Here is a 21482-nt window from a genome sequence, read left to right on the forward strand (position 1 = left end):
ACCACTTGACTAACCATCAATTTATTTATTAGCTTCCCATTGCTCAGGGTTGGGTGGCAGACATCAGCTAAACACAAGTATTAATAAAAACCGGGAACATTTGAATATGTAGTTAACTCATAGAACTTCAATGATTCAGGTAAGTGGCCATATCTTTGCCAAGCAAGTACCAAAGTCAAATAAGCATGTCAGCTTTTTTGTAGCCCCCCAGTGCAATGAAAAGGTCAAGAAGGGACATTGATTTACATGTTCAACAAGAAATTATATCGTCTTCCTCATTGTGGCTGAAAATGAAGAGGCCAAAGCCAGAAAATTGAGGTCGCTGACAAACGCCATTAAGGAAGATGCAGAAGGTGTGAAGGAATCAATATTGCAGTTTGTCACGCCGCTTCTCCCAGGGAATGGAATCGTGCGGCAGAAGGTAAGCGGGTTGCCCCGTCAGCAAAGCACATTAACAGAAATCAAAGGCTAAGGAAGGCCTGAAGGAAGACAAGCACGTGTGTCTGGATGCGGGCACCACTCTGGTGATTAAAAGACGTTTTATCAGACCTGTCCTGACACAGGAACACTATTGAATAGCTGCTGAATGGAGGCTGATCACTAATTTACGCTGAAATTAATGAACAATGAACAAGGTTGATTTAGACTCATGCATTGGCCACATATAATAAAATTGTAAAATAATCGACTGTTACTGCTCATAAGCCTAGGTTTTACCAGGTTTGTAATAGTGTAACGGAAAATAACAAAACAGCTAAAGGGGAGCCTGAGTGCGCTGAAGAAAATAATAGACTCAAACAAGGTAACAGTGTAACAAAAAGGTACATTTATTGAATACCTAGAAAATACGATATCAAAACATCAAGAGCACAAGTCAGCTCAGGACCAAGTAAAGGGACTCGTGGAATTATGCCCAAGAAAATAACCATATTAAACAGCAAATAAGGAAACCCGTTAATCTGTCAAAGCAACTTCCCTCTCCCCCAATAGCAGCAGGTCCCTAACTAAATACTCTTCCCAATTACATACAAGGGTTAAATACACCCTCTAACATGGTGTACTTAAAAAATGAACCATATGTGTAGTATGTAAAGAGGCCTTGGTCTAACGTGCCCCAGGACCAGCCCATACCAAAACACCAACGTGTAGGATTCTACAAATATTGTATGGAAAAGAGTGAGCAACAAAAGACTGGGGGCTTTCATAAGGAACAGCCAATTGGCAACAAGTGGTGATAATGGGCAGAACCAGGAAGTGGAGTAGTGGTTCCACCAATGGCGTGGTAGCATCAGTACAGGAAACAGAAGACTTGAAAACTGAAAAACAGATGCAAAACAAATACAATGCCACCCCAAGGCAACACATCCCGTAATGTCGACCTTGTCCCTCAAGTAGTCAAGTCACATTTATTTGTGTCACCCTTAATCACAGAGTCTCAAAGGGCTGCACAGAACACGGACTAATGCAAACAACAGAGTATTTTTTACACCATCCCCTGATCTAAAACCTACATGAGGGCAAAGAAGAACTAAAAAACCTCAGCATTAGGAAAATGAAGAAACCTTAAAAAAGGACCGCATATGATGTAATCCCTCTCCCAGGATGACAAGGCTGCAATTACCAAACAATGAAAATTAAAAAAAATGGTATGTATATATATATATATATATATATATATATATATATATATATATATATATGTATATAAAATAATTAAAGTATAATATAAGATACTAATAGTGGTAGTTGTTCTAAACTTCGTTCTTAACGCACAAAAAAAATAATTGTCTCAGTTTAAAAGCACAAAAAAAAATTCAAAGTCTGATTTTATATACTTTATATTATTACAACTGAGCACAATTAGTCATAAACAACTTTGTTTTGTTGTGTCAATTTTTAAAAAGTTTTATTTTACGATTAAAAATCCAAATTATTGCCCCACGGCAAAAAACACCGTTAATTTTAAGTATTGTTCTTTTAAAATGTAATGCATTAGTTTTTCAAACTAAACAGAGAAATAATATGTTACATTGCTCACTGTAACATTACCATACTTTTTGAGTGAATAACGAAAAACGTAAATGAGAAAAATTGCAGATAATTTTGCTAATTTTAAGTATTTTTATCCTATTTACAAATAGTACTTAAGTTAAATGAGTAAAATGTCCTATTAACGTTCTTTTATAAAATATTTAAAATCAGCCAAATGTTAGTAACATCCGCAACATCCGATAATTCTATTTTTTTTCTACAAAAGTAAAATATTTTTTATTTATTTATTTCAAACTGATTTAAGAAATATAATCCCTCGAATTGTGCTGAGCATTATGGCCTTCAAAAAATAAAGTTCAGATTTTACAACTTCAAATGGCTTATTACAATTTTAATCAATTTAAAATGAATATTTAAAGCCCCAGTTTTTAATATTCGACCAGTGGATGACTGTTGTCTAGTGCAAACAAAAACCATTACCGAATGCGCTCAGCATAGCAGCAAGATCCCAGACAAACATGGCGGCGACTTCTAGGTGAGATTCCACTATGAAAGATAAATCCCTATGATTTTCTTTTAATAAATATTAACATTGGTATGATAGTTTATGTGTTATTGCTTAGTATTAGAAGCATTTGTTACTGAATGGTGTACAACTAGGAGGCCCCAAATATTACACACTGTCCCTTTAAATAAAGTGTCATTGATTAATAAAATCATTCTTTGCAATATGTTAAAAAATAATGATAATGAATAAATGTGTTTTAATGCACATTTACCATTTGAGCAAATAGCAATTTAACAAAAGATATTCATCCATTTTGCTTGACTTGTCTAAATACAATTAAGAACAAGTGATGATAGTAACTAATGTTCGAGTACCTTAAAATAAGGTCTTCAATTCTTACCGATATTTTTACGATTTATCAAAATGTATTGCCCAACTGCACCTTAAAAGGAAAGAAAATGTTCGGCCAATTCGGCATGAAATTTATTTTCAAAGAAATGGAGCAAGCCTGCTTATTTAATATTGAAAAAAAAAAACATAACCAAATATCTGTTCTGGTTAAACCTTTTCATGCATTTTTTATATCAGGGTTGCTCTCTAAATAAACACTGTTAGTATTGTGTGTCAGCATAATAACATGCATATCCGACTCTTCCATTGTAACTTGAAATCTTTAATAATTCAACAGTAAAAGACCACTTGAGACACAGGATGACACTGCTGTCAATGTGCCCACTGAAGCTTCTCATTAGTAAATGTAAATAACCCACGTTGCGCTGAAATGTCTGTTTTTTTTGGCTCAATACTGAGCTCCCTCTTCTTCCTTGTAAGCAAAATAGACTTTGACAGGACCAACGCTGGTCTGGACCGTTTCTGCAGCACCCACAACCATCCAGCAACCGATTCCATAAGCCAGACAGGGAATACCTGCAGCAAACAATTATTATTGTAATGTTGTTTAATAAGAACAGTTTTTTTCACGTGATTATGTTAGGTGGTACCTCCTAATACGAGCACCTATAAATACGATTTTTTTTAAAACAAGAATTTACCTCGCAATAATAAGGAAAATGCAATTCATAAGCAGTCCCAGAGGCTACCACTGGAGACCGCTCGAGACTGCCCGTGACCGCTTACCGCCAGCTCGTCCAGTCTGCGCATGCAAACTACAACAGGCAAAAATAAATTGCTGTAGAAAATGTTTGTGCATTCGTTTATTTAAAATTACAGTAACGTAAATTTGAATTGTACAGTAAATGCTTTCGTATCATCAACAGTATTTTGATGTCATACCTGTCAACCTTCTTCAATTATTCCCATATAAAATGATTACAAACCCTCCTTATGTAGCAATAATAAACCTTACAAACACAACACCTACTCACAGTAGGAAAACACTATGTAGAATGCCGCGGCAATACTAGCGATCTGCAATGACGTTGTTGCCTGCTCCAGGTTTCAGGGACAGTCCGGATTTGAGCCGAAATTGGCAAGAAAAGACTGGTCTTTGAAAATAAAAAAAATTAAATTAAAAAAATCCCAATAAGGGATTGTTATAAGTCATACACAATATCAAATGATTAGAAAAAAGCGTACAAAATACAGGGAAAACCTATAAATTGACAGGTATGCAATCTCCGTGACTATTCCTTGCAAACTCCCGAACCCCCCCTATGCAGAATACACACACATTTGTTATGGCGCTCATGATAAGCATGCATCTGATTTCAATAATATTATTTATCTGATTTAGGGCTGTCATGATTAGGAATTTCTGGAGATGATTGTCACACAAATAATCACGTTTGACAAATAGATAGTATTAAAATAACATTCAAATTAATATTACATATACAGTACACCTTAATAAAGTAGTGCAATTAATGGTCAAGGAATCAAGTCAATGAATAATTAACTTAACATTCTTTTTGTACAACTCAGCACTTTTTGTCTACAGGGTACCAATATGCACTTTATGACTTATGTGTGACTTATGTGTCTATTTATCTGTCATACTTTCTACATGTGTGTCTTAGTGTAGTGTGTCCTGGCATTGTGTTTGGTTTTATTTTCTAGACAAAGAGAGAAACACAATTTCAATTATCGGTTTTTGCTGCAGAATTGACAATAAAGCTGACATTGACTTCCTTTAATTGAAAAAACAAATCCCTTTGCTGGGGTGAGAGAGAAAACAAAAGACTGTAATCGGGAGTGTGGAAAAATATTTTTGATTAGACAAATATGTCATATACACGACAGGCCTAATCTTATTACTGTGTTTATCACTATTTGAATATGTTCTCAGAAGGATGTGTTTTATTATTTATCATTAGGGTTTTATTTTATGCATTTAGAACCTAAATTTATTTTAGGGGATTGTAGCGAACCAAATAGTTTTGAATTTTTTAATATTGGGAAAATGTGATTGTTACACGATTAATTTGAGCTACATGCACAATCCTTGAATGATTTAAGCTCGTAAGAAGAGGTATCACTATATTATTACTTACTGACCGAGATTGATAGCTTTGAGGTATGGTAAAAAATCTGTCCTCAAAGTCCAGGTTCTGTGGAGGTGCTTTGGTGCAGTGATACTTGATAAATGGAAAGCATCCAGTTCTCAAGATGTGGTAGTTCGATCCTCGAACGTTCCAGTTAAAATTGGACAATCCAAACTGGTCATTGTGGACGGCAGAGTAACGAACACAATACGAAGTCCAGGGTGGGAGCTTTCGCTGCACTAAGTGGCAGGTGAGCACCTCAGAGGCGGGGGGTCGAGGTACAGATTTCCCCAAAGTGCTCGGAAACAGCGCAGTTCTTACCAAGACGTGGTGAACTTTCTTCAAAATCTCCCTCATATCACAACTTATGCACAAGTGGTATTGTAAATATTACTGTTGCCACAGCAACGCCGATGGAAAGTGCACACAGTACAGTAGTCGCTCTGTCGCTTTAAAAACTGTCAAGTGGCCGGGTCGGCTAACGTTAGCATGCATTTGATCTTCGCTTACTGGGACAAACACAATCCCCCCAAAAAGTGTTACATTCATAAAGACTGGTATATATAATTACATGTAATGTGCGGTTAAATATTGTTTTATTAAGGAAAACAAACACGGGAATTGACAGCTGACCTGAGATGTTATTCCTCGTACATACCCGTGAACGAGTGTTCACGTTACAGTCATCCGGAAAGAAACAAAACTGGCGGAACGAAGTTGATAATGTCCGAATTTCTTTACATAAATATTACTAGACAAAATACCATCTAAAGATATCTAAACATTTAACTTACAAAATACTTGTCAAGTCAAGTCACATTTATTTGTATAGGGTATACTGTGAAAATAGGCATACTTATTAAATCTGCTGATTCTGTCCGCAGTCTCCCGATTTAAATGCTTAATTCCAGTCTCCCGCCACCAGATTATTTTCTCCCTATTTCCAGATAGGCCTCTGAAAAAAAATTATCGCACTTTGAGGACTCCACAGAAATTACATTGTCAATCTTCCATATGTTGCGCTCAGAATACGCCATAGAAAATGTAGTCTCTATCTTCTGTTTGTTTATGCATACACCGAGTTAGCGGTTCGTTGATAAAGGCTAGCTTGCCTAAACGAAACTTCTACGTTTAAGCTGTTAGGTCATTAATTGCAACACATGTGATTTTGAAAGCAAAATGGCAGAAGCAAACCCAGCTAAAAAGTGGAAATATGATTGCAAATATCAGGCTAAATGGTAAAAACACTTTCCTTTTATTCGTAACAGTGATTAAGGTGACACGTTTGCTTTTTGTACACTTCTCACCATACTCAACAATCTAGCAATCACGGGATTACCTCTTTTTGCAACAAGTTTTAAGGATAACATCTCCTCACAAGTGACGACGGTAGAGCTGACGTTTGCTTATTTCAAAGCTCAGCATAATTTGCCGTTTAGCATCTGGGATCATTTTACTGAACTTGTAAAGACAATGTTCCCGGATAGCGAAATCGCCAAAAAGTTAAAGTGTAAGAAAATGAAGACAACAATGCTCATCAAGAATGATTTAGCTCCAGATGCGACTAACCCAGTTGTGAAAAAATGTGTGGAGCAGCCATTTTCATTGTTGATAGATGAGTCCAAAAACGTGGGATCTGAAATAAATCTTTTAATTTTGGTCAGATGGTACAATTGGCAGATCAGTGACAAGGTTTTATTGGACATGCCAATTTGCAACATCGGTACAGGAGCTGCTGTCTTTGATGCACTGGATACCACCTTTCAGTACGAATATTCTAATTTCAGATTTTTTTTTTTTGTGATTATGCGATGAACAAAATAAAATATGTAGGTGTATTGAGTTAAATGATCTCTATTTATGATTTTTAACTATTGTCAGAACCCGAACAGACGGAGGACCCAGACGCGTAACGTTTTCACACAAGCTTTATTTTACGGGAATGGGGCAGTCATGCGCGTGTACACAGACGCCAGTGATAAGGCGATTGCTGGGCGGAAGAAATGAGACAGATAAGTCAGGCGTGGGAAAACAGAAAGCCAGTGGGAGAGAGATTGAAACCAGATACTTGAGCAAGATACCGGACAGGGCAGGACAGACAGAATCGATACCGGATACACAAGCAAGACGGGACAGACGGGATCGATACTGGAGACTGGAGCAGGATACCGGACAAGGTAGGACAGACTGAATCAATATCGGATACAGGAGCAAGATACCGGACAGGACGGGACAAACAGGATCGATACTGGAGCAAGATACCTGATAGGACGGGACAGACGGGATTGACACTGGATACTGGAGACTGGAGCAAGATACCGAAGAGGACGAGACAGGCAGGATCGATACTGGATACTGGAGACTAGAGCAAGATACCGGACAGGACGAGACAGACAGGATTGATACCGGATACTGGATACACAAGAAGCATTATACCGGACACAGTCAAAATACAAGTCTTGCAAGTGCAGAGGTTCGTTGACAGACTGACAAGGAGTGAATGAAAGCACTGAGTTTAAATAGGAGGGAAGCCAGTCAGGCAACAAGCAGCAGCTGGCGCCAAACGGGCGGGCCCAAGTGAGGGCAATGGGAACCGTGACAACTATATTGTTCATTGAACTAATGAGTTTAAAATATATAAAGAATGTAGGTTCAAAATAATTTTTATGTTACTTTTTTACCAGCTGCTTCATAATGTGGTTACATAAAAAACTAAATTTTAAGGGAAAAAAATGCATTTGTTTATTGATGATTTTCCTTCATTAAAAAGCTGCATCAATTTGTTGCGCCGCGGAGGGGGCGTTGCAGCTCGGGGAAAAAAACTCTCGATTTCAAAATGCTGAAACTTAGTATGAATATGTTCACAAATATGTTTAGTGGTTTTAGGCACGGGCGAGGCGGGCAGCTGCACCGGGCATTTTTAGCATGGCACATGGAGGGTGGCACGAGATCTTCCCCCCAAACGAAAAAAAACAATTACAATAAATGTGAACCGCAAAGCGGTCTTGTATTATCCAACAGCATATCACTTTGCCTATTGTCAAATGAGTGCCCCTTCGTTGCAGTTTTGACACCCCTACTTGCTGCGAACGTGTGCGGAGGGACTGAGACGAGGAAAAGCGTAGTGTAGGGGCGGCATGGGGGACACTTCACCTTTGACTGTGAGGAAGATTCTCTTTATTACTACTACACATAAAAAATAGTTGGTGGCTCCTGTCTTCCAAATAAAGTACATTATACACAACTTTGAAAATACTGCTGCATGTATTTCTTACTCTGCCAGTCACGATGGCTTAAGCAAAGAGAAGCTTTTCTAAACAGAAGTTGATAACGTCTTACCTATGGTCAACTATGTCTCAGGAATGGTTCACTTGCCTTGCTGTCATCAGCATAAATCACGAAATAGGGGAGCAGATTTCTTGATCGAGGATTTTGCATCAGGGAGAGCCAGAAATGTCAGGTTTTAGTTGGTATTTTCTTTTCATTATGCAACTACATTTTATTTAGTGTTTTTTCAAATTTGTGAATCTGTGTGGGGGGCGCTTGTAGGTGGTCTCGCCCACGGAGTAATTTAGTGTAGAACCGCCACTGTGTATAGCCCTAAATCACAAAAAAGGGATCAAAGATCTGCACAGACCACCACTACAACCTCTCCTGATCTGAAACCTACACAAGGGCAGGGGGGGGAAACAGATAAAACCCTCAGCGTGAGGAAAATTAAGAAACCTTGAAAAGGGGTCACAAATAACGCAATTTCACCCCCTTCAGAATGACTAGGCTGCAATCGACGTTGCAAGGGCATCAACGGACAATACACAGTCTACATCAACGTTAAATACATAATAACTAAATTTTTCATTTTATTAAATCCTTTTCCAGGAATATCCGTCATTATTCTTAAAGATGAAGAGATCTATGGTCATAGATAAAGTCCTATTCATCAGAACTGTATTACACAATTTAAATGTTGGCAAAGTAATCCCCTTTTCTAGATTTAACACATTGTACAATTACAGGAATCTAGTTTAGCATTTTCCAGGATGAAATTCCTGATGAATGACATTTGACAGATTGTGGCTAAAGGTCATAGGGCTCCCCGGAGACACTCTGAGACTGTTCTCTTACTGACGGGAACCAAACAAACAAAAAACAACAACTAATGATTCCCCATGTTGCTTGTTAAGAGACCCCATTCTCATTAGAAGAATGTGGTTCAATTAATGTTTTGGTGCACCTAATGTCCTGTGATGAAGGGCCGTGTCAACAGAAATAAATGGAGCCGTATACACAGTAAATACATGAAAATCGGTTAAACAACTACAAAGAGTTGTTTATGAGTTATTGTCTATAAGATGTGTTCTTTATCTGATCATTTTTGTAAAACCACTTAAAGCGGAGGTGAACCAAATTAATTCCTTAGCTGTACTATATTGTATGGGCCTCCACTAGTTCAAACATGGACGTTTAATGATTGTAGAATATGAATTAAGAAGGAATATCCATCTGTTTTTTTCTATCTATGGGTGGCCATTTTTTGAGCTGGTGTCGAGTAATGATGAAATTCCTCAGAGAATACATAACAGCAACAAATCAAAGTAGGAAAACAGTGATTGTTTTTTTGGTGAGCTCTGGGAAATATTGTCATTTGTTGACACCAAGTCCTAAAATTGCCTGTGTTGTTCCAATTTTAAGGCGCGTTTTGGGATTTTTTTAAAGACACTTTTCATGGAAATGTGTTTTTTTTTCTACCGTTCCGACCATATTAGGAAAAGTTATTACATTTGAGGTTAGATAAAATATCATACAGGGGATTTTTTTCTCTGTGTTTTGAACCCATTAAGTGCCATTGCGTACACGTATGTTTTCAGAAGTGCTGTCCATGTCATGATGACAGGTTAATTTCACTTGTGCCCGCTCGTTTCGCGCCAGCTACTGCTGGCTTCCTGATTGGTTCCCCGTCCTGCTTAAGCTCCGTCCCGTCACTCGCCTGTTGTCAGTCCGTCAGCGAACCTCTGTTTCTACAAGGCAAGCATTTTGACTCCCGTCGGTCCCTCTTTTTCACCCTTTTTCCATCCGTCCGTTCCTGATTTCCCCATTATGAAATAAAATGATCTGCATTTATATAGCGCTTTTCCAGTCAAGACTTCCCAAAGCGCTTTACATTGTGCTTCACATTTCCCAATAGCGGCCGTGCAGCCATGTAAGGCGCTAACCTGCTTATTGGGGGTATTAGGGGTTCAGTGTCTTACCCAAGGACACTTCGACATGTAACACGGAGGAGTCGGGATTCGAACGGCGATCTCTTGATCCCAAGATGAGCGCTCTACCTCCTGAGCCACTGCCGCCCCCGGAAGTAGTCTCCGGCTACAACCCGTTTTTTGAACCCGACGACGTTTTGATCTCCCGTCCCGGCTATCGACTCGTTTTTTGACCCCGACCACGTTTTGCTCTCCTGTCCTGGCTATCGACCTGTTTTTTTCAGTCTACTCTACTTTGATCCCCTGCTCCGGAAGATCCACTTCCGCATTCGAAACACGTTCCGTTTCTGTGAGCGGTTTGTTTCCCACTTCCAGCGAGCACCGGATCGCGGGTTCTGCCTTTCCTCTATAACTCAATAAACTTGTGGTTAACGTTACGCACCTGGGTCCTAATTCTGTTCTCGTCGTGACAGTCCCTGAGTGCCAAAACGTAAAAATATTTGTATTTGTTTTATTAACATTATATATATATATATATATATATATATATATATATATATATATATATATATCATCTCAACTCATCTCATCAGCTGCACTGCTTATCCTCAGTAGGGTCGCGGGGGTGCTGGAGCCCATCCCAGCAATCATCGGGCAGTGGGCAGGGGACACCCTGAACTGGTTGCCAGCCAATTGCAGGGCACACGGGGACAGACAACTCACTCGCTCAGTCATACCTAGGGACAATTTGGACCGGCCAATTCACCTGAAATGCATGTCTTTGGAATGTGGGAGGAAACTGGAGTGCCCGGAGGAAACCCACGCAAGCACGGGGAGAACATACAAACTCCGCACAGTAAGGCCGGGATTTGAACCCACGCAGGAGGTTCCCACGACCTCAGAACTGTGCCGCACACGCGCTAACCACTGCGCCGCCGTGCTGCCCTTACATGTAAAATGTTGCCAAGGCTTCGGCACAGCTGACCTGTATCAAGCCTGGGAATGGGTTTAGCATGATAACCACTATATGGTGGGAATGTACAATCACCACTACATGCCAGGAAGGCCGTTGATTAAAATTTTGTCCACACATCAAGGAGCCCCAACTTCTTCATGTTGCGTCGCTTCCTGTATCCAGCGACTGAGAGTGTGTGGGCAGCCCCCAAGTGACCAAAATCAATTGATCATGTCACAGGAAACATCGGGCACTGAAAAGTTCTTGCAGAGCTCATGCGTCGCTCATGCATAAGGTTAGTGTTCTTGCATTGAACATTCATTTTGCAAGCAAAGTACCATTGCGTTTATGTAAAGAATTGTTTAGATATCGGCAGTATTACAAATGCAAAACAAAGGCATGTAGTAAATATTCTGCTTGAAATACATCTTCTCACAAAAACACGTTTTTATTAGGAACTTTTCTTGGAAACAAATATTTTTAAGTAACATTTTTAGGTCCAACTGTTATTTACTAAACAATTATAAAAGCTAAGAAATATTTATTTTTTTCTAACAATGATGACAGTTCAAGTAATATTTCAATATCCCCTATACCTATATAGCTACAGTACATAACTCAATTTCAGTTGACCTTAAAATACAAAAAAAAGGGCAAAAATTGAGTGGCACCCACATATCCCATTTAAGAGAAACGTATGGCACTAAATGAGTTAACAACACAGTGGCGGGTGATTTTGACCCAAGAACAAGAGAGTTGAACTGGATTAAAAAAGGTGTATTTTGTCTCATAACTTATTTTTGCAATCACAATTTTGACCAAGGTGCAGTGTTAAAACCAGTGGTAGCCCACAACGTATTAATGTTAGCGAATCATTTGATACGCATCCACTTTAAACGGATTGACAAGAAAAAACAGTGGCTAGAAAAAGAACAAAACAAAAATGAAAATTATGTTACAATTTCCTACAGGTTTTGATGGATGTTTTACCATTCTTAAAATGGTTAGGTCTTGTGCTAGTAGCATATCATAACACTGTCATAATTACTGATGTGAAGCACCTGTGCTCGCTCATTGGGCGCCAACCGCCGCGGGTCCTGATTGGCTCTCTGTCACTATTTGAACCCAGTCCTGTCAATACCCTGTTGTCAGTCCATCTGCGAACCTCAGTGTATACTCTGCAAGCCTTTTTCGTCCCGTTTTTGCTCTCGTCTGTCTCCGGCTTCGACCCATTTTGATCCTGACCACGTCTGCTCTCCCGTCCCGGCTTACGATCTCTTTTTGTCCTCGACTACGTCTACCCTCCCGTTCCGGCTTACAACTAGTTTCCGACCATGCCTTGCCCTTCCAGTCCCGGCTACGACCCGTTTTTCCGTCCCTGACACCGCCATCACTCGCTACGGAAGATCCACTTCCGTGTTCGGATCACAATTCGAGTGCGAGAGCGACTTGCTTCCCGCGTCCAGCGCTGCCCTTTCTCTTTCTTTCAATGAAATTGTGAGAAAACATTACCCGATTGGGTCTATCCTGTGTGCTGGTCGTGACAGTACGGACTGACCACAGGGGACTGACAGGACTGTGTTCAAATAGTGACAAGGAGCCAATCAGAACCTGCGGCGGTTGGCGCCAAATGAGCGAGCACAGGTGCGTCACATCAGTAATCATGACAAACACCAAATTGAGAAATAATAACTAAGAAACGGCTGTATGGTTTACACCAGCGTACAAAATGTGTAAAAGGGGAGACAAAGGGGAACAGGGTTGTAATTACAATATCAACATTTGCCGGTGTTGAGATCTAGCTCATATCCTTCAATTTGCTTTTACAAGGACATTCACACATTGAGATAAAAAAAAATGTTTCTGAATACAAATTCTACTTTGTTCAGCTTCATCAGGTATATTGTTCACCGTGTTAAGTGCTAAAATGGTGACGAGGTTTGGTTGTTGTACCCCACACATATGTTTTCAGGGTCACTGCCGAATTTGGAGAGGGTGTATGAATGTAGGGGCGCATGTGGTAAACTGTTGAACCTTTCTTAATTAACTGCTGAGATGAACAATTAAGGTTCAGAAACCGCGCCAAACTCGAGAAGGCCGTGGCAATCAAAGAAATTATCTTCGGTTCAACAAGAACTAAAGCGATGCGACGCTTTTTCCCTTTGCCAAACACGCACGGGTGGCGCATAGGTAACAATGGATGAGTGGATTACTTAAAACTGTCGAGGCTCAAGAGGATAAAAGTGTTGCAGGTACTCGAGCACCTTCGGGAGACAAAAAGCGTGGGCCTAAGCTCGGCTGAGCGCAGGAGACGGGGGCCAATAATTCTGCTCTTGTCTACCGCATGCACCTCACACAACAATAAAAGTGTCCAACAGGGACTTAATTGTGTTTGTAATATGCAGGCCCCTAATGAGGGCCACCGCCGAAACCATTAACCACTGCGGTGGTTCAACTGCTGGTCTGAGGCACCGGGCCACCAACTAAATCAATGTTTGATAAAATAATACAAGTTGCAGATTAACAAGCGTAAACTCGGGCATACTGCTAATAAAAGATGTCTATTGTTTAAAGGCCTGGCACCAGGTTGATGAGGTGTTCAGGCATGCATAAGCGTGCATAATGAAACTGCTATGAATTATTAATGTGTTGATTATTTAGACTCATCTATCAAAATGATAATGAAGGCCGCACCTAAACACCAATCGAGCCCTCTGCGTAATTACAGTATTTAGTTGTATTTAACCAAAATGAACAGCAAAACACTGATCTATCTTTGTAATTACTGCAGTACTTATTGGTTGTTAGTCTCCAAAGTCTCATCTCACAGTTGTTATATTGTTCAATATGTTTGCCAATATGTTTTTACTTCAAAATTGAGTTTGTGCTCATCAGAGTTTTCTGGAGAACTACTATAGTGGACATCTTCTTTCCATAATTGCCTTCCATTGGCTGGATTGTAACCGTTATTTCCAGGATGATGATTATTTAATCATGTCTAATTACATTTTCTGTTAGAAAGAACAGTGTTGTGACATTAAAAAAAAATCACATTTGGGTTTTTTTTTAGCGTATTTTAAAGTGGAAGTCCACCCAAAGGTTTTCCTGAGAAAATTATGTTGTATGGGGAGTGGCGGTTCTACACTAAATGACTCCCTGGGCGAGGTCCTCCCCAAGCGCCCACCAAAGCAAAAACCATCCTTTTATTTTATGTATAGTAATTATGTTTACTAATACAGCGAACCAGTACATTACCTAATGTTGTCGGTTCTTTTTCGGTCTTCCTCAGTACTGCACTGTGCAAATATAATCTAACCAAAATGCCATGTATAGACTAGTGGGTGTCCATAAAACGTTGCTTAAAGAAATCCTTTGGATTGACTAGTTAGCAAGACAAGATACATATTACATCAGTCCTACCAAATTGTACGACTCATATGCTAGTTTATGGCGACTAAGAAAACATACATTTTCTATAAAATCTAAAAAAAAAATCTAAAATAAAAAAATTTAAAAAATGAAGAAATCCTCATTTTAGTATAATTGATTGTTTCATGGTTCTTTGATGTGCTTTAGGGCCATCTGTCTGACACTTGCATTGACAGCAGGTTTGGTGTGTGGTTTATTTTTGTGTAAGAACTACTTTCGACTTAAAAATAGTACTCAGGATGTCATTATTACTCATTGCACTCACCTGTGCTCGCTAGTTTGGCGCCAGCTAGTGCTGGTTACCTGATTGGTTCCCCCTCCTATTTAAGCTCAGTGCTTTCACTCGCCCTTTGTCAGTCGGTCAGCGAACCTCTGTTTACACAAGGCAAGCACTTTGACTCCCGTCTGTCCCGTTTTTTTCACCCGTATCCCACTCGTTTGTTCCTGATTCCCTGTTTGTCTCCGGCTACGACCCGTTTTTGACCACCGACTATGTTATGATCTCCCGTCCCAGCTAAGGACCCGTTTTTGACCACTGACCACGCTCTGATCCCCAGCTCCAGCTATCAACACTTTTTTTCCCGTTTGACCATGCTACGATCACCCACTCCTGAAGATCCATTTAGGCATTCCGAACACGCTCCGATCCCGTGAGTGGCTTGCTTCCCTTGTCCGGCGAGCACCGGATCGCTGGAGTTTGTTTTTCCTCTATATCTCAATGAACTTGTGAGTAAACGTTACGCATCTGGGTCCTCCTCCTGTTCTGGTCTTGACACAGGAAACTATTTTATAATCAGTAAATCCTCTATCCATTAAAAATATTGCTTTCAATTTTTGCCTGCTATACAATACATTTTATTTTGAAAATAAAATTCATGAACATATCAACACTCATGATGATGCCTGATAATCTAGCTTCCACGTGTATTCACAAGTTAGTAAAATTAAAAAGTTGCTAACCTACTGTAGGTTGCAATAAAATATTAAAAATACGACATTGAAGGCATACTACAGAGGTATTCTGGGACTAAATTTGCTGACCAGTGTCAAAAAGCTTGCTGTCGGCCAAAGGCCAACAGAATAAAGCCCCCCTAAACCTCAGAAAACAGCGGGCTAAAAGCACTCAAAATGTTTAATACAAAACATTGCACTACTCCTGATGTCGATCCTTTTCTAAATCTGATTTAAGTGCCAAGACCTGAAATATGCGGTTGAGAAAAAGCAATCGAGTCGACAGTCTATGGTAAAGGTTTTGACATTTTGTGTTCTCCCTGCAAAGGTCCATCGCTCACATCTGAAAACAAGATAGCTTCAGCTCTGCCCTCAATGTGTTTTAATTGAGCCCTACCGATAAAAATTTGGACGAAAATAAAAATCTCTCACTTTTTGTGTGGATACCGTTTGCTATGAGCTGTGTCGGGACTAATACATTGCAGAGGTACACAATTACTTTTCCCCGTAACGAGTAATGTATCCATCCATCCATTATCTGCACCGCTTATCCTCAGTAGGGTCGCGGGGGTGCTGGAGCCCATCCCAGCTATCTTTGGGCAGTGGGCAGGGGCACCCTGAATTGGTTGCCAGCCAGTCGCAGGGCACACAGGGACAGACAACTCACTCGTTTGCTCATTCAGACCTATGCACAATTTGAACCAGTCAAGTAACCTGACATGCATGTTTTTGGAATGTGGGAAGAAACCGGAGTGCCCGGAAGAAACCCACGCAAGCACGGGGAGAACATGCAAACTCCACACAGGTTTGATCTCTTGACCTCAGAACTATGCCGCACAAGCGCTAACCACTGCGTCGCTGTCCTGCCCGAGTACTGTATTATTATTATTATCATTATTATTATTCTACTGTTGTTACTACTTGGTGCACTGCTATGTTACTCCGCCACTTTATAAATGCGAATTATGAATTATAGTTTCCTCTGATGGTTGTTTACTCTTGCTTCACTTGCGTTGTCACATACATCCCTGAATCTGTTGGAAGCAACCTCTGAAATCTGTTTATATATACCTACAAAATACAAATGAATACAGTTACGGAGGCAGGTCTCAAGCACAGAGTATGTATAACGTATATCCTCCCTACTGTATGTACTCGGATCTAAGACAACAACTAATAAAATACTGAAATCAGGGAGTCTGTTTACATGTGTATATGCGCATATTTGGTTGTAGGTCACAAGTAGCAAATGTAAAGCAGGGCGTGACTAGGGAGGGCGTGGCTTTTACAGGAACAACACACCAACAGTAAATCAAGGAGGGCAAAGATAAGCACACAATTCACGGTAAAAGTGTGCTGAATTCCGGTATTTTAATTTGTAAAAATATTCATGCAATACACCATGCCTGGAGAAAGAAAAAAAACCTCTTGGACAATACCCGGAAACCGAGATCTTTTAGTGGTTTGAAGTCCAGAGACAAAATGGATATGGAGTGTCTCGGCTAAGTATGTGTAAGCGATTGCCTGAACCAAGAACAAAGAAGGATCCACTGCTTCCACATGTTTGTGTGATCGTTTCCTTCTCTTTCTTTATTGAGTGGCTATTTCAAAGCAGTTTTAGGGGGTTGGCTTTCATGCGAGTTTATCCGGTTATTTGTAACTAGCTAGTTACTTTGAGAATAAAATGCTCATTTTTGGTGTCAGTAATCTGGGGATCCAACACTAGCTGTAAGCTAGTTTCATGTGAGGTTCCCATATGTATGGAATGCGTGTATGGTTAATGGTGTCATTAGAAGTATATTAAGGGGTCAGGTACGGTCATCGTCTCCTGCTTAAAAGGGGCTAATTTTCCCGATAAAGTCCTAATAGCTCTGCCCTCTCTCTAAATGTGGCAAATAAATCACCAGTGAAGGAGTTGTTAATAACTAAATGGCAGTTAGCTGCCCCCTTATACTGTCCCTATTTGTCAAGGTAAACATTCCTGCCAGAAAATGCAAATGATCGCGTGTCAGAAGTCCATCTCTTGGACCTGCCTACTTCATCTTCACTATTACTTGACGGCCACGAACGTATTTATTCCGACTGTGTATAATCGTGACGCTGTATCATGTGGTCAAATGATGATGGATGCATCGGCTCGGGGCTGCGCTTACTGATTCTCATTTAAGTTTCCTTTTGTTCATTTTTAGCAACTTAATACCAATGATGCTTTGGCTCTGAAATATAATGGATGTATAAAAGTAATGCAGAAATCCATAACGATTTCAGTAACGTCAACAGGGATGTAACAATAGGCGAAAATTTCGATAGGAATCTCACAATAAATAATCTAAATTATATTGATAGGATGTAAGTGATGATACTAAAGTAGAAAAACAGATTGAAGGTATAGCAAAATGAGCAACACAATATTATCCATCTATCCATTATCTGCACCGCTTTTCCTCAGTAGGGTCGCGGGGGTGCTGGAGCCCATCCTGGCTATCTCCAGGGATTGGGCAGGGGAGACCCTGAACTGGTTGCCAGCCAGTCGCAGGGCACCCAGAGACAGACAACTCACTCGCTCATTCATACCTAGGGACAATTTCTAAAGGCCAATTTACCTGAAACGCGTATTTTTGGAGGGATGAACGTTGGAGGAACCAGACTGCCTGGGGGAAACCCAGGCAAGCACGGGGAGAACATGGAAACTCAGCACAGGAAGGCTGGTAGCTAGATTTGAACCCATGAACGCACTGTTATGTTATCATCAAATCTGTTGTTAAAATGTTTTAACACTGAATAAATAGAATCATAAAAAGTATTCGTAATTTTATATTCCTCTGATGACAAGTGAGGCACAGCCTACACCTGCCTCCCCTGAATGCACCTCACTTATAACAAGAAAAAGATACAATGCAGTAGACTTTTGGAACTGCTGCTTGAAAAGAGTTTCGTCTGAAAACGGATGAATGAACATACATAGCATAAGTGGGCATGAACCCTATAAGTGATGGCAAGACACCACTTCAGCAAACCTTTACAAGTGACTACGATTTCTATACATCGTGCAGATACCTGCAAGACAGTCATATTCTGCAGCACCCAGCCACATCCCTCGCTAAAACCCCACCTCTGATGTTCCATTGTTGATCCTCACAAAGCCATGGGAAACTTAAGTCTGGGTCCTACCTGCGTTCTATTGCCTTGGATTTTCATTAAAAAGCCTCAAGCTGCAGCTGAGGCCCCGCCGCCGCACAATGTGAGGTACGGTGGCGCAAGGGCAAACATATGTGACCCACTTCTTCCCATCAAATAAAGTATGCGGCTTTCAGCAACAGGTTTGAATCTAAATTGATGTTTAAATCCAGACAGGTTTGCCCATGTGGCCCAGCGCACAATTCACGGAGACGCGTCTTTAATGCAGCTGCCTCCATTGTGTCATGTACTGTTCATGGACCGCCTCTTAATTATGCTGTCAGTGGCTCCCCATTCAAAAATGGAAAAATGATCAAAATTGAAATTCGATTTGAAGAGCGTCATTGCATCCTTTTCTCATTGTTGGCAAAATTGTACAGTAGATATCTGTTTAAATGCTGAAAGAAATTATACATTGTTTGAACAATGTCTATTCCACATACTATTAGCACAATGGTTCCCTTGGCAGATGCGCATGGACACAGTTTGAGTAGCTCTGATATGGTCTGTTTTGATCGACTAGCGCTTTGCAAAGGCAACCTTAAAAAAGAAATTCACATGTGAATTTTTTTTTTAATTATATATATATATATATATATATATATATATATATATATATATATATATATTTTTTTTTATTTTTTTTTTATTTTAACTGTCTTTAACTTATTATTGCATGTGTGTATGTACAGTATGTATGTATGTTCAGTATGTATGTACAGTAAGTATGTATGTGCGTATGTGTGTATGTATGTACCGGAGCCATATCCCCCTAGTGGGAGATGGCTGGAGTGAAAAACCCACTCACATTCTTGACACATTCTTGAAGAGAATCAACTTATTATTAGTTTTGTTAGATCTTACCATGCCGTGGCAAAAAATAATTCTGATTTTACTAAAACGAACGGACATCAACAGTGTGCAGTGCAAAAAAGCTTCAATTCCAGATAATTCTTCACATTTTGAGTAATATTGTATCACATTCATTTGTTATATATTATATATTACTATGTTATTTAATATCCAATTTAATTTCAAATAACAAATCATCCAACAGAATTATAAGAAAGTCTTCAAATGAGTCTGCTCTGTTAAAGGGACTGTGCTTGTTATTCATCACTTTCTAAAATAGCATATGAAAAACGTATATTTTATGTTGACCATATCCGTGTATTATTTGTTATTGCAACATCCATTGCAGCCTGGTCATCCTGGAAGGGGGATTATCTCATGCGCGGTCCCTTCTCAAGGTTTCTTCATTTTCCTCATGTTGAGGTTTTGAGTTTTTCCTTGCCCTTGTGTAGGTTTTAGATCATGGGATGGTGTAATAATAGTCTGTTGTTTACAATAATCTGTGGTCTGTGCAGCCCTTTGAGACTCTTTGTGATTAAGGGCTATACAAATAAACATGACTTGACTTGACCTAAAGGTAAAAGAAACAAAAAACTTCATTCACATTGGACAAAATAACATAAAACCAATTCAGATAATTGGCAAAAATACACTATGTATCATATTAATGTGCATTTTTTTAAAAAATACTTGTAGGTAGATAATTTTGCAGCTATTTTACATAACAAAAGTCTCATTTAGAGGGAGATGAAATGTTTTTATGCCATCTCTCTTCTACCGGTAACCGGAGGGGGAAAAAATGTGGTTAAAGGCGAGCCAGAAAAAAATGCTAATAAAATTGCTCTTTTTGTGCACTTAGAGTCTCTTAGTACCGTTTCGGCAGTAACACACAATAAAGAGACATCTAGTGCTGAAATGATATACTATGTCCCTTCAATGTATTGTAATGACTACTACCAAAAGAAGTAATCAGAACCAAAATACTGATAATAATTCACCATCGTACTTACTAAGGAAACTCTGAATATCAGCAACATTGTCAGCCATGAAGATGAAATGAGCACAATTATTAAAAATATAGTCGATCAAATAATTTTGCAAATATCAAAGGATGTTTTTTTTAAACAAAAAATAAGAAAAAAATATTACATGGAATCAATCGCCAATTCATTTTTAAAATCATTATTTATTCCCCCCTACTGTCAAGAACCAGAACAGGATCAGGACCTAAACGCGTGACGTTCTCACACAAGCCTTTTATTTTACGGGAAATGGGAAGTCATGCACGTTAGACAGCGGTCTGGTGTGGAAAGACCGGAAGCCTGAGAACGACAAGATCGATTCCAATTGCCCGAGTTGATATCGGACGGATGGGGTCGATACTGGACAAGAGGGGACAGATTGGATAGATAATGAATCATGATATCGAAAGTAAACAGGACAAACTAGACGGGAACAAAACTGGAAACCGAAATTAAACAGGACAAAATAAACAGGAACAATACCGGACAGGAAATACCAACAGGAACAGGACCAAGTCGAAACCTACGTGTTCTGGGGCAGAAGTTCATTGACGGGCTGACAAAGGAAGCGTGACAGCGCTGAGCTTAAAATAGACAGAAATCCAATCTGTTAACGGGCCGCAGCTGGCGCTACGGCAAACATGACACCTACAGTTTGGGTTTTGTTTTTCCTTAATTTCACAGTCATTTAAAATGGTAAATTCGAAATCTTAATTTTTGATGACTGTCACTTATTGTCAAATCCACTTTACTACTGCATTTTTACTGATTAATAATCATAAATGTGAAGAAAATGATTGGATTTTTTAAGTGAGGTGCGGATCATTAGACAGTGAAGACACGTGGTGATGGGAGCAAAGGTTAAACCATCATAAACCAACGCATTTCCAGTATCAT

General features: G+C 39.6%; 1 protein-coding gene and 1 long non-coding RNA gene across 2 annotated transcripts in view; both read right to left on the minus strand.

Annotated features, from left to right (window-relative positions):
- Positions 1–924: 924 nt before the first annotated feature.
- The window catches only part of LOC148362650 (uncharacterized), a 34248-nt gene continuing 13690 nt past the window's right edge, over positions 925–21482 (minus strand). Inside the window, exon 5 of the long non-coding RNA XR_015850884.1 lies at positions 925–1316. This is a non-coding gene — a long non-coding RNA (uncharacterized LOC148362650). The remainder of the gene's footprint in view (positions 1317–21482) is intronic.
- On the minus strand, positions 3153–5688 carry c7h15orf61 (chromosome 7 C15orf61 homolog). The gene is given in 3 exon segments (XM_088340139.1): positions 3153–3427; positions 5015–5033; positions 5035–5688. Coding segments are annotated over 3 exon segments (471 nt in total). The 5' UTR covers positions 5359–5688; the 3' UTR covers positions 3153–3299.

Source organism: Urocampus carinirostris, chromosome 7 (assembly GCF_059441175.1).
Source record: "Urocampus carinirostris isolate Australia breed hairy pipefish chromosome 7, RoL_Ucar_1.0, whole genome shotgun sequence".
In the NCBI taxonomy this organism is placed as follows: domain Eukaryota; kingdom Metazoa; phylum Chordata; class Actinopteri; order Syngnathiformes; family Syngnathidae; genus Urocampus; species Urocampus carinirostris.